Source organism: Sardina pilchardus, chromosome 16, assembly GCF_963854185.1.
Source record: "Sardina pilchardus chromosome 16, fSarPil1.1, whole genome shotgun sequence".
NCBI classification, from domain to species: Eukaryota; Metazoa; Chordata; class Actinopteri; order Clupeiformes; family Clupeidae; genus Sardina; species Sardina pilchardus.
The window spans coordinates 3,522,934-3,536,894 of record NC_085009.1 but is presented as its reverse complement, the minus strand read 5'-3'; the positions used below and the strand labels follow the sequence as shown (position 1 = coordinate 3,536,894).

Sequence of the window (13,961 nt, the reverse complement as noted above, 5' to 3'; positions counted from 1 at the left end):
GTAAGAACCAAACCATTCTATTCAAATATACACACCTATGGCTACTGAAAGATGTAAGGTAGCCTATATCAAATGTTATTTTGGTGTATTAAAATGCATCGTTGTTTTAGAATTTCCGAACGAAAGGGCTGGTAGACTAAGGTGCTTTTACCATAATGGCTATAAAATCATCTAGCCTACCTTGTCTGATTTGTGGAACTATTACCTACAACCCTTTGGAGGTGAATAAAGAATGTAATTGGGGAAGTTGATGTGGGCGATTGTATGGAGACTAGAGCTCATAGTGCTGTAGACGCCAGGCTGGCATTTCATTTAGCCTGGCTCGCTCTCGCGCATAATTTTCGTTGGTGCATGGAGGGCGGGACTTGAGGTTGTATGTATTCAAAATCTGCCGGCCGTTTTGCGAATTCCGTACCCAACCTTTAACACCTAAAGCAAAATTAAATTAACTATCCAACACGATGAGCACACATGAGTGTGCATGCATTATCATTTGTTTGAAAAGTCACTGAATTTAGTTGGAGCTGCTGCAGGTTTGGATATGGCCTAATATTTTTGCCGCTATGTTTGTGTGCATGGACTTTAGCCCGGTCGGGAGGTGAGTCATCAGACGGCGTTCAGCCCAAAGGGGACGTGCAGTGCCCTGTGGACTGACCTCATCACTGATGGACGTCTGGACTCGCCAACAGGTCAGTCACTCAACAGACGGATAAATATCTACCCCCTTGCTCATGCAATTGACACTAAAAGCTTGCTAATCTGGTAACTGGCTTCTTTTGCGGTGGTGAAAGCTTTTCGGTCATAGTCATGTGATCGGAACATTACGTAAAATAGCACATACTTATTCATTCATTCACATGAACCACATGTAGAATCGCAATGAACTTTGAAGATTATACTAATAATAGTTGCTTATGAAAATATACATCTGCACAGTGACACTCCAGAACTGCCTATGGTACTCCAGACATGAGTCAGAGACAGAAACTGATGCATGAACCGAAATTGATAGTACAATGAATATATAGTTTGATTTCAAGTTCAGCACCAGAATCAGATAAAAGCCCAAACGATACCCAACCCTAACTCTCCCTCCATCACTGTTAGGCTCCAGCCCCCCCACACAGAAGGGGGAGAAGGTTGCAGCTGCTCTGGTGGCCACATGTGTGGTGTCGGCACATGGACACAACAGCCTGGAGATCAGTCTGGCCTGGGACATGCCCCTCATACAGTTCGGCTCCAGAGAGCGGAGACACAGCAGGTACACACAACAACAACAACCACAAGCACAAGCATGCACACTCACACCAGGGTGCAGATGAGTTTGGCCTAGGACAGTGGTTCTTAACTGGTCTGGCTTTGGGACTCACAATTTCCTATGTTCATAAAGTCGCAATCCATATGTTTATTTAGCGTTCAAGCCAATGGATGTGGTGAGCTACATGGTAACACGCAATGTGTTACTGTAGACCTACTTGCCTGGAACATTGTGATGTTTGGTATTACATTTGTGTTTATCACTAAAATGATGTCTAACATGACCGGTTACATGCACATTGTTTATGTCCATGGCCATGACTGACATTGGCAACAAATAAAGTCTGTTCAAATAAAGGTACAATATTAGATCTGATAAGGTAGCATTTTAACAAAAGCTCCGTGACCCATCCAGAGCGGTTCCACGACCCATTTTCGGGTCCCGACCCACCAGTCAAGAAACACTGGCCTAGGACATGGGTCTAAGATGACATGGGTTTCCTGTACAGCTTGGCTCCAGATATACCCACCAGATAACAACAGACACAGTTTTGTCTAAACATGTACAAATGTACACGTGTCTCCAGAGGGACACGCAAGAACACACACTCGTCCTCATATTTCATCATTGTCAGCATTATGCTCCTTTTTCATTTCCTCTTTCTTACAATGCACCCTCATCAGTCCTCCTTCTTTTGGTTGAACTGGGTGTGCGTGAGAGAGTGCTATCCATTTTGCATGATTTAGCAACAGTTAAGTTGTTAACGCTTGCAATATTTCAAACCGTTGGATGCCAATATGCCAAACGCTAAACAGACGGAGTTCTTTATAACAGCAGTGTCCAGAGCATCTTGCCTGGTTGTACGCACCTAGATTTACATCCTGAAAGACATCATGGAGATGATAGACAGAAAATGCCCTTTCATTTCTGCTAATCATGTTGTATTATATGTTTCTACTTGCAATGTACAATATATGAACGCCTAAAATATAGATGAACTCATCAGAGAAGTTGCCTTTCATTGCAACACATGGATTACCTTGGAAGGCAGCCAGAGCTTCTGTTTTGCAAAAATTCCTTTCAGTAAAGGGATGGTGACAAGAAAACTTTTTTTTTTTCCTTTGATCAAAAACAAAATTAGGGCTACTGTTTGTAAATCCTCTCAAAGTGGCTTATCTCATACTTTGGCAGCACATACAAATAATATGTAATCTAATCAACATGATATTTACTCTCATACTCTCTATTTACTAAGATAATACTTCAGATATTTTTTCATTCATGGTGACAAAAAACTGAAATAACATTTAGCGTGTATTTTTGCCCCACAGAATTATGTAGTTGACCGCAAGTTTACAATATGCCTTCAAGTCATATTCAAGTATCCACTATCCATCACATGCGTAGTGCATTTACCAAGTGTGCAAGTTGACACTAAGTTTGTTTTATGTTCTCAAATGCTAAAACACAAAAGCCAATCCTCTAAACCAAATGGCCAGTTGTCTAAACACATTTACTAAATCTAGCCTCAATTTTTCAATACCATAAACACATTTCAAATGAAGACACAATTCACAAAACACAATCCTCCGTTCTCATAAATCTAAGCACATTTTTCCTTGCTAAAACACATCCATGTTGCAAAACATATTCTCAAATGAAAGCTCATGTGATGCAAAATGCTTGCCACAGTGAACAATAACTGAACACAATGAACACACCTGGCGTCATTCATTACACACAACGACTAAAAAATGAAGACACTTGTTGCTAATGCGCACAGTGACTGTGGTGTGTGTGGTGTGAATGAAGAAAATAAAAGAACTTCACACCCTGATCACGTTTTCTGTTGTGTACTGATGTGTGCAATAGATTCTGTTTTTTGCATTGAGTTGTGTTACAGTAGTGTACTTGGAGAATTTTCTGTACTCTTATGAAACTCACAACTCTAAATGAAGAGCTCTTCTCCAAAACGCTATAAATCCATTTTATAGACATTACTGTACTGTAACAAATCATATTACTGTATTTACAGTAATTGTGTGTTTCAGGTAATAAAAATGCAGTTGTTTTGTTTTTATTGAGTAAAGATAAATTACTGTAACTAAACATAACCCAATACAGTTTCACTGAGATTACTTGAAAAACAAAATTTTAAAAATATATTTATAAAAAATCATTAGTAAAATGGTGGATATAGCGTTTTGGAAAAGAACTCCTCAAATGCCTAATCCTCTGCAGAGATCTAAGAAGATCCGTTACTCTAAAGTTTGTTTTAAAAATATGCATTGGCAGTTATGAAACAAAGAACCTTCTCACAAATTGAGCATTGTGTTTTCAATTGTTTTGCTGTAGTGTGTAATGATGTTTATAGTGTTTACATTTTTTAAAGCCTCGAGCTACTCTTTTGGTGTGAAAGTTTGAGTTTTGAAGTGAGAAGGTGTGGTAGTGCTTATGTAGCTTTAGAAAAGGGTATTGTGTTTAGACATTGGGGAACATGGAGGAAACATTTGTGAAATGTGTTTTAGCATTTGAGAAAAACTGTAATAAGCCTTAAAGGAGAATATCTTTTTCTATGGTCTCTATGGTATCTGTGCTTCTATAATGAGTGTGTGCGTTTGCTTGCTCAGGAGATACACACGATACTTTGGCACTGAGGGGAATGCTGCACCTGAGCTCTCACTCTACGCTCTCACACACTACAGAGACTGGGAGAAGGCCATTGAGGAGTGGCAGAGACCAATCCTGCAGGACAGGTATGAACACCTACAGGAGACCAAGGGAGTAATACATTGTTGATCTTAAACTGCAGTCCTCCATACGGACAAAAGATGGCCTTAAATCAATCAACTTTTACCACTCCCTTCAGTGATCCTCTCTTGCTCGGCCAGAATAGTGTAGGACTCATTAAACACGCCACTGTGCCAGGACTGTGCACAAACACCAGAATTGTCTGGAGTGTGTATGAATGAGACGAATGCAAGACGAATGAGAATTTTGCTCAATTCAGTAAAAACAATAATAGCTTAGAATGGAAGAACCATACCTTTTTATATACTTCAGATATGACTTTACTATACTTTTTGCAGCATTGTTTTCTTGTTATTTTACTTTGCATACCTGATCTCATCAAATCAACTACAATTGACTGTTAGAGTGTGTGTGTGTGTGTGTGTGTGTGCGCGCGTTTTTTTTAGCTCCCTTCCCTCCTGGTACAAATCTGCCCTGTTCAATGAGCTCTACTTTGTGGCGGATGGTGGAACAGTGTGGGTGGAACTTCCAGAGGACGCTGATGTCAGTGGTGGTCTCCGTAGCAATGAAGGGGGTCTCCCCGCCCAGCCTCCTGTCGTTAAGGAGTATGGGCGCTTTGCCTACCTTGAGGGTGAGCATCTCTTCCTGTTTTTCTTAGTTCCTTAAATCCTCCTTCCTTCCTTTCAGACTCCCTGCTACTCTTCTGAGTTTACGCTCTCTTTTCCCCGTTTCTAATTCCCCTCTCATTCAGCGTACAGCCATTTATTTTCTGACCTGACGAGTACTCAAACAACATGTTTTAAAGAGAGACCTGGCTAAAGTTGAACTTGAGTAAGAGGTAAACCTCTGGACAGAGCTGCTCTATGGACAATGAAGCCCAATGTGGCTTCTATTGGGAGGTTTAACACTTACTCAGTTAAATTGACGTTCATCTCTAAACTGCATTTTACCCTAACCCTAACCCTAACCCTAACCCCCTGGAGTACACAATGTATAACACCTACAGTATGATGTGTGCTTCTCCATTCCTCTTTTCCCATCTGGTCCATTCTGTCTTCTGTGTTTCATCTTCCAGGACAGGAGTACAGGATGTACAACACATATGATGTGCACTTCTACGCATCCTTTGCGCTCATCATGCTGTGGCCCAAACTAGCGCTTAGTCTGCAGTATGACATTGGTAAGGGAAATGTGCACGTGCACACACACACGCACACAAGCATACAGTAGGATTACTATGTATGTAATACAACTGTATCTGGACATGTTTAAATGGAGTGTGAGTATAAAGCATGCATTGTTACACTTAATGTCAGTGTTTGACAGGATTTCTTCCAGTCTGTTGTCGCTTTATTTTATCAGTCATATTTAAAACTTACTTTAACTTGTCTTCCAAACTATGTTACAACAAATATAATGTATCCTTTGACTCATGAGTAATTGTGTGTGTGTGTGTGTGTGTGTGTGTGTGTGTGTGTGTGTGTGTGTGTGTGTGTGTGTGTGTGTGTGTGTGTGTGTGTGTGTGTGTGTGTGTGTGTGTGTGTGTGTGTGTGTGTGTCAGCTGGTAGCGTGGTGCAGAGCGACCCCACTGAGAGACTTGTCCTCATGAGCGGTCGCCACTCCTCAGTGAAGACCCGTAATGTCGTCCCTCATGACATCGGCGACCCAGGTGCACCCATATGCACAGCTCGCATAACCACTTGTCCTAACTGACTTGACACATTTGACCATGTGTAATCCCCCCATGACCTTGACCCACCCTTGACTTTTGCACCCCTGCCAGACGATGAGCCATGGACTCGTGTGAACGCCTACCTGATCCACGACACCGCTGACTGGAAGGACCTCAACCTGAAGTTTGTGCTGCAGGTGTACCGAGACTACCACCTGACCAAGGACATGCAGTACCTCTCTGACATGTGGCCTGTCTGCCAGGTAAACCAGAAAGAACAAACATGACTCGTTCAAAATTAGACAGACACATAAGTCGTTACTTTACTTCCCTGCTGGCCACGTTAACAATCCCTGTAAATGCACACTTTCTCTCCTGTCTCTGCTGAATTTGAAAGCTCCCCTAGTTTCTCTCAACAGGGCTATTTGCGTTAGATCTTCCATGTGGAGGAGCCAACATACATCGTAATGGTATTTTATTTTCAAGGGCTTTTGAGATCTAGGGTCGCCTTACAGTAATATAACTATTATTAGCCTACTACATGTCTCTCCTGCACACATGAGAGTTTGTTGGGGGTGTACCACTGGAAGGGGGGTGGCTCATATAGCCTCATATAGCTAATGAACTTCAGAGACAATACATTTCACAATATTCAGACCGGCCAACCCTCCCGAAGCTCCCGATTAGCCTCTCCGGACCTGTATCAGCATAATTAATATGTGTTGCACAATGCTTGCACACAGTCACAGTTCTATCTACTAATTGCTAAATCCAAAATGTTTGCACACACCGGACACCGGACCAAAATGTTTGCACACACTCCAATAGTCTTCGTTATTGCTCCCACTTGCCATTTCTACTAGTGATCTCCAGCTATCCACACCGCCGCTTTCACGCAAAAGGAAAACAAACTGTCTGGGGTCACATAGGCATGAGGCTATATTACGCATGAACTGTCAAAACCCTACGGTGCACTCATGTTCCGATCCAAGATAAGAGAATTTTTTTTCATGAACCGTGTCACCACTAAGATGTAAAGAAGTTTGTCACCTATTTTGAAACTTCAAAACAAAAATGTCTTGGTCATTAAACACCGATATGCAGTACATCTAGTTCTAAAATACAAATTATTTAATCATTTCTTGCAAGTAGTACCAACCTTAAAATAACATAAAAGCAACCTAAAGCCAAATTTTACAGTATGGTAACAGAAATACAAAAATGGTCAAATGGGTCCTTCACAACCAATGTGCATCAGCTGCACTCACAGCTTTGCTGTTTTGATCGGGTATACAGGCGGTGATGGAGTCTGAGATGAAGTTTGACCGGGACGGCGATGGGCTCATTGAGAACTCGGGCTATGCAGATCAAACTTATGACGGCTGGACAGTCACTGGACCTAGGTGAGAAGCACGTAGAAAGGAGGACAGAGAAGTTACTTAAAAGTGTAACTCCGAACTAAAAACAACCTAGGATCTATTTACGGTAGTTAACAAGTTCAAACTTTTCATCAAGAGCACAATTATGTTATTTGGTGGAGTTTTGCGGAAGACCGATGTTGCATTATCACTGAATGGGCTCATAGTGAAAGCTAAAGGGGCAACTAGCATGTCAAGAACTGACAGTGCTCAAAATATATTTACACTTCTGTGGAAGTGTTGCAATCTTTGAAATTGAACAGAAAGGTTATATAACCTGTTTTCTAGAGGAAGCAAATGGCCTGTTCTGTAGCATCAGCGGGCGTGTTTTTGAGCTTGTAGCGTTGTGCAGATCTTGGTGAACATTAGGCATGTTTGCATTGTAAGATTTAGCTAGATCAGCGCAGTGCTGCAAAATTGAATGTGCCTTCTGATTTGACGGTACCGGAAAACAAAGCCAGGGATTTTTGCTTCCTTCAGATACAGCTCTTGTTATAACCTTATACACTTTCAAAGTTTACAATACTTCGGTTTGTTGGTAGAGTCCCTCGCCACATTACCACAGAAGTGTAATTGTATTTTAAGAATGGTCAGTGGTATAAATTAGCATTTGTTTTTAGCTTTCACTATAAGCCCATTCAGTGTTAAAACAACAGTCTTGCTTAAAACTCCACCGAGTAACGTAATCGTGCTCTCTATCAAAAGTTTGACGTTAACTAACGTAAATAGGCCCTATATATATATATATATATACACACAATTTTATAATAATATAAATAAACAATATTTTTGTGTTTCTTCCCTGGAACAATATAATAATAGTCAATTCTGGGATGCAAATGTGAAGGATTTGAATGTGTATGTGGTTGTCAGTCAAATCATTGTATTTGAAAGTTGTGTGGAATGAGACTGCTTAGAACAGCAGTATCAATTCATATGACTGAATGCACAACATAGCCCCTTATTCCACTTCTTTCTTAATCTCTCATCTAACCTCTTTCTTTATGTTTCTCAATGTTTTAGTGCTTACTGCGGGGGTCTGTGGCTGGCGTCCGTGTGCATGATGTGTAAGATGGCGCGGGTGCTGGGCAGTGACGACGTGTACCACCGCTACAGAGACGTACTGGACAGAGGCAGCACTGCCTTCGACAAGCTGCTGTGGAACGGTTAGGGAGTGACTGCATTGCATGCTTGACTTGAGTGTGTGTTTTTCTTGCTCTGAAACAGAATAAGTGTGTAAAGTAAAGTACAGTGTGCAGTAAAGAACTTAAATATTTGTATAGACAGGGTTTGAGTTATTTCAATGGAAGCAACGTTTCAGGAGAGTTGAGTGAAAAGAAGCAACTGAATGGGAATCACTCATGTATTTGTTTACATAGCATATTCATTTGGAGTTTTAACCCTTTGTTTCTCCTCCACTCTCTGCACTCCAGGCCAGTACTACAACTATGACAGCAGTGGGCGGGACTTGTCCAACAGTGTGATGTCAGACCAGTGCGCAGGACACTGGTTCTTACGAGCATCCGGATTGGGCGAAGACGAATTCCAGGTATAATGCACTGTCCTGAATGAATGACTGTCACTTTCCAAAATATTAAATAGAACATCGCAGACCTGCCAACCTTGAAAGAATTTTATGAGTACTAATTCATCTTTTATTTACATAGCCTTTGATATACTGATGAAGTTCTCTGTTAAAGTTGTCTGAATTCGCTCCACCGTTTACACCATAAGTTCAAAATGAATGAATTCTTCATCACAGAATCTCGTTGTAGCCTATGCGACGTCTATTTTTACATAACTCAAGACGGCAACATAAGGTTAGCGGTCTTGTATAACGTTTGCAATATTAGAAGAAAACACGCTGCCACACTGCTATACTAATTCACTCGTTTTGAATATAATTGTCAAAGTTTAACTATACCAGCTGTGACACCCCTGTCCTCTGACATGTCAGACGCACCTGCGCTTGCACACACTTTCACTTTAGAATGGCGTGACTGAGGGATGAGAACCGCGAACACAAGTTGCAAAATAAAAGCGTGTTTGTTTATTTTCAGAATAGACGCATATTTTCCCTTAGGGATCTGCAATAGCACGGTCTCTACCGAAATTAATTGACTACTTAGTTGTACTAAGACCTTGTGAATTATATCTATGGCTGTGGCTCTGTAGCGCAGAATCAACTTCACTGACAACTTCACTGACACACACTGACGAAATGCGAGATCAAACGAAATGCGTAGTTTAGAGCATGGAATCGTACCAGCGTACTAGGAGGTCAAAATGCGTGCCCGCTACGCAAAATGCGTACATGTTGGCAGGTCTGACATTGTGGTTTTAATTGAATGTAAGTACTAAATTGATCCCACACTGTCCTTTCTATCCTGTGCTTAGGCCTTTCCCCAGCAGAAAATCCGTAGTGCTCTGAAGTCTGTGTTTGACCTGAACGTGATGAAGTTTGCAAGTGGGCAGATGGGCGCAGTAAACGGCATGCGGCCAGAGGGAGTGCCAGACCAATCCAGTGTCCAATCGGATGAGGTGTGGGTGGGTGTCGTTTATGGTCTGGCCGCTACCATGATCCACGAGGTGAGTGCTTTCTTTTTTTATGTGTTTATTTCTTAAATTTGTTTAGTAAATCAGGGGTCCAAGCAACAAATCTACTGGAACCCTTTTCATTTGCAAGGATAATTGGTAGCACTTTATAATAACCATCCGTTATAAATGGTTAATTTATGCTTTATTTTGCAACTATAATTAAACATTTAATAACTTAATAATCATAAATTAATCATTTGTAGATAACAATCAATGATTACTAAACACATAACTTACACATACTTTATTATCAGCTTATGAAAAAAGAAACAATTTATTTATATACAACATACAGAAAAATATCTGTTTAGTGATAACTTGATTTCAATATATTTTATATCAATAAACTACATTATTATTGCAAATGTTGTATTATTTATAATGGCATATTGAGTTATTATTAAGGATTATAATGTTGATTGTAGGCCTTTACATAGCCATATCCTCAACGCCTATGCCTATTACATAGATTGATTAACTATTGAACTATAAATCATGTTCTATAGATGAACAGTTAGTTAGATAAACAATTGCAATATTTGTTTTTCAGATGGCTATGATAAAGTTGGGCCTTAGTCTTTTATTTGTTAGTAAATCATTTGTAAACTATCTAAAAATGTCAATATCATTCATTGATGGGAAATGACTTGCATCAAACCTTTTTTGGATGGCTATTATAAAGTTGCATCTTAGTCTTTTACATGTTAATAAACAATTTGTAAATGATCTAAAAATGACAATCAATAACTGGAGAGAAAACCATCTATGAACGTGTTTATTTGAAGTTTCACCAAAACAGTTTTGAAAGTTGACAAAAAAATGATCATGACAATTTGATAATAGAAAACATTAGCCTACATCAAAATGAATAATTTATTTTTACATTTCTTGGCAATGTCGTGGAGTAGGCGACCCAGAGTAGACCATTGCGATCATTCCACTCAATTAAGGTGCTCTTTAGCAAGTCAGCTGTCCGATTCCCCCTGCGTCTTGAGATGTTCTCCTTGAAGGCAACTCCGCCAGGCCCTCTCGATGTGCTGTGTGGCAACCTGTAGCCTATCTGCATTGACGAATGCTTGACTGTGTGTCAGGTTCACATACTCCTACCCAAATGCAGGCAGTAGCTGACGATAGGCTCACCGCCATTCATCAGTTAAAACTAAGGTCTCTGTTCTAATATTGTGGACGATTAGAGGTACCAGCTTGTCTTGTCCTTTTTGCCACTAGAACAGACGACATCTTTTGGGCTTCACACCGAGCATCCCAAACACGCACTGTTTCCTTTTCAAGCCAGTTGGATTTAATCTTTCTAAATCAGTATTCTCCTCTGCAGCTATTTCATAAGCTTCTTTAAATTCTTTTTACTTTCAATTAGTTGCACCTCCCTTGCTAAACCAGGCATTTTGATTCCATAAGGAAATATAATTTCTCTGTCCAGTTTGTGCCATAAAATACGTGCCAGAATATAAGTGCATTGGTAGCTGTGAATCTAGCAGCAATGGGGTGGAGGGAAACTTCAATATACAAAATACAAGCATTGACCGATTATACTGTCTTGCCATAATTTTATCAGCCTCCATTTACCATGGTTGGTTTCCAGCTATGAATTATGAAATGTACAAATTATAAATCAACCTAGCAAGTTGCAAGCCCAAAGAGAGGGATCTCAAACTCTTATTTTGAAGTCAATGAATTCAGGAAACTACGTCTGAGGGTGACTAAACTTTCCTTGTTCGTCAGGACAGGTTATGTTGTTGTTAACAAGTTGCTAGTGACATGATCTCGCAGTATGTGGACTTATAAGAAGAAATTAAGCATATAATTACATTTCATTGTCATTTATCTCAGACACGAAATATTAAAAAGAAAAAGTAGTCATTTTACAAGGTCGGGGAAGATCAGGAAACTAGATGGTGAAACTAAATCGCCTGTTACCCTATCGACGACGATGGCGGTTGCAGAGGAGAAGACTTGTTAGCCTGAATTAATTTCTTTTAGGTCTATGGAATGAATGGCTAGCCAGAAAACATAGCAATGGGTCGCTTACTCCACGACATTGCCAAGAAAAAACAGAAGTTGTCCATTTTGATTTGATTCATGATCATTGTTTTGTCAACTTTCATAAATGTTTTGGTGAAACTTCAAATAAACATTGTGTTCATAGATGGTTTGCATTCCAGTTATTGATTGCCATTTTTAGATAATTTACAAATTGTTTATTAACATGTAAAAGACTAAGATGCAACTTTATAATAGCCATCCAAATTCTTCTCCAAAAAAGGTTTGATGCAAGTCATTTCCCATCAATGAATGATATTTACATGTTTAGATAGTTTACAAATGATTTACTAACAAATACAAGACTAAGACACAACTTTATCATAGCCATCTGAAAAACAGATATTGTAATTGTTTTTCTAACTAGCTGTTAATCCATAGATCATTTATAGTTCAATAGTTAATCGACCTATGTAATAGGCATAGGCGTTGAGGATATGGCTATGGAAAGGCCTACAATCAACATTATAATCATTAACAATAACTCAATATATCATTACTAATGATATGATATTTGCAATAATAATATAGCTTACTAATATAAAATAAACTGAAATCAAGTTATCACTAAACAGATATCTTTTAGTATGTTAAATATAAATAAATTGTTTCTTTTCATAAGCTGATAATAAAGTATGTGTAAGTTATGTGTTTAGTAATCATTGATTGTTATCTACAAATGATTAATTTATGATTATCAAGTTATTAAATGTTTAATTATAGTTGCAAAATAAAGCATAAATTAACCATTTATAATGGATGGTTATTATAAAGTGCTACCCTTTAATGTTGCACAGCCTAACACTGTATCTTTAATAACAACTTGGATATTATGGTAACTCAAAGTATAGATTTATATCTCTTGCTATTTATGTTATTTGACGCTTAATGATTTGGGTAAAACCGAGCCCAGAACTAAGTTATTATTCTGTTCAAGACCTGCACATCTCTCTTCTACCAATTTCTTTCTCCCTCTATTTTATCTTAACTTATCCTCTTATTTTTTTCATTCAGTCCCCCTCCAACCATGGCAATTCCTCCCTCTTTTATGACACTATATCTCTATTCTGCTCCCCTTTGTTAGGGTATGCTGGAGGAGGGCTTGAAGACCGCAGAGGGCTGCTACAGGACTGTGTGGGAACGCCTGGGCATGGCCTTCCAGACTCCCGAGGCATACTGTGAGAAGGGCATCTATCGCTCCCTGGCCTACATGCGACCACTTAGCGTCTGGGCCATACAGCTGGCACTGGAAAACCGCACCGCACGGACTGAACATGCCCAGAAAGACCAATGTGTCCAAGAGGTCACAGATCAGAATGAACATGACCAAGAAGAACTGAACCATTAAGTCAAAACACCAGCCAAGCTCTCTGAATTGACTTTGACTAAGTTATGCACATATACACACTGAAGTATACATGCATGAATGCAGACAGACTGATTGGATACAAACTAAGGCACACACGGTTCTCAGTTAGTGCCCTATGTATATTATTTCCACAATAGCATTCTCATAACATTTCAGAACAGATATACAGATCTCCATATTCTAATTGATGACCATGCACTGGATCCCTCAAAAGATTTACACATTCCAAACACACACATACACAACATGAGACACCAGTAAAAGACACACATTAAAACACACGCACACACATCCTTATATATGTCTACCTGAATCTCCTGACCTTTATTACCCACTAAAAACTGAAAGTTCTTGCACTTGAGACAATCTATGGGACACTATTGTCCTACGATGCAACTGGACTAATGACAAGCCTCTCAACTGCTGCTTTCTCAGACTCAAGATATGTGTTGCTTCTGGTCATATGCTCTACCACGAGAAAGACAAAAATATCAACCTTTACCACCCTGATTGTTTACACCTTTGAGAAGTGAGGACCATTGCAGAGGAAAGGAAGAACATTGATTTACTATTTACACATAAATGAAAACATAGTCTTGTCTAGAGAATGCAATAGAGGGTTTCATTACAAATTTACTTGAATTGAAGTTTATTTGTTATTGTTTGTAACAGCCTCATTTTTTTCCAATGAATGTTTTGGCAGCTCTGAGTGTGCCTGCCTGTGTGATGTAGCATCTAAGCCTGTGATGTATGCAATCTTTTACTGAGATAACAAGTACCACAACATTAAAGATCACTGAGAAGACAAGAGAAGTTCACGCTGTGAAAATAAGAAGG

At 39.5% G+C, this 13,961-nt stretch overlaps 1 protein-coding gene and 1 long non-coding RNA gene across 5 annotated transcripts in view; one reads left to right on the top strand and one right to left on the bottom strand.

The window, feature by feature from the left end:
• The window catches only part of gba2 (glucosidase, beta (bile acid) 2), a 23,534-nt gene extending 9,573 nt beyond the window's left edge, over nt 1-13,961 (top strand). For all 3 annotated transcript variants that reach the window (XM_062516948.1, XM_062516947.1, XM_062516946.1), the window contains exons 7-18: nt 587-689; nt 1,108-1,261; nt 3,889-4,014; nt 4,456-4,640; nt 5,085-5,189; nt 5,571-5,678; nt 5,793-5,944; nt 6,978-7,084; nt 8,123-8,265; nt 8,533-8,648; nt 9,497-9,688; nt 12,840-13,961. In XM_062516948.1, the coding sequence (XP_062372932.1) occupies nt 587-689; nt 1,108-1,261; nt 3,889-4,014; nt 4,456-4,640; nt 5,085-5,189; nt 5,571-5,678; nt 5,793-5,944; nt 6,978-7,084; nt 8,123-8,265; nt 8,533-8,648; nt 9,497-9,688; nt 12,840-13,103 (1,755 nt within the window). In that variant the 3' untranslated portion in view covers nt 13,104-13,961. The remainder of the gene's footprint in view (nt 1-586; nt 690-1,107; nt 1,262-3,888; nt 4,015-4,455; nt 4,641-5,084; nt 5,190-5,570; nt 5,679-5,792; nt 5,945-6,977; nt 7,085-8,122; nt 8,266-8,532; nt 8,649-9,496; nt 9,689-12,839) is intronic.
• The window catches only part of LOC134060295 (uncharacterized), a 47,659-nt gene continuing 40,313 nt past the window's right edge, over nt 6,616-13,961 (bottom strand). Inside the window, exon 4 of one of the 2 annotated variants that reach the window (XR_009935156.1) lies at nt 6,616-7,080. This is a non-coding gene — a long non-coding RNA (uncharacterized LOC134060295). Of the gene's footprint in view, nt 7,081-8,133; nt 8,318-13,961 lie in introns of those variants that run through there. The other variant, XR_009935155.1, reaches the window with a different exon arrangement.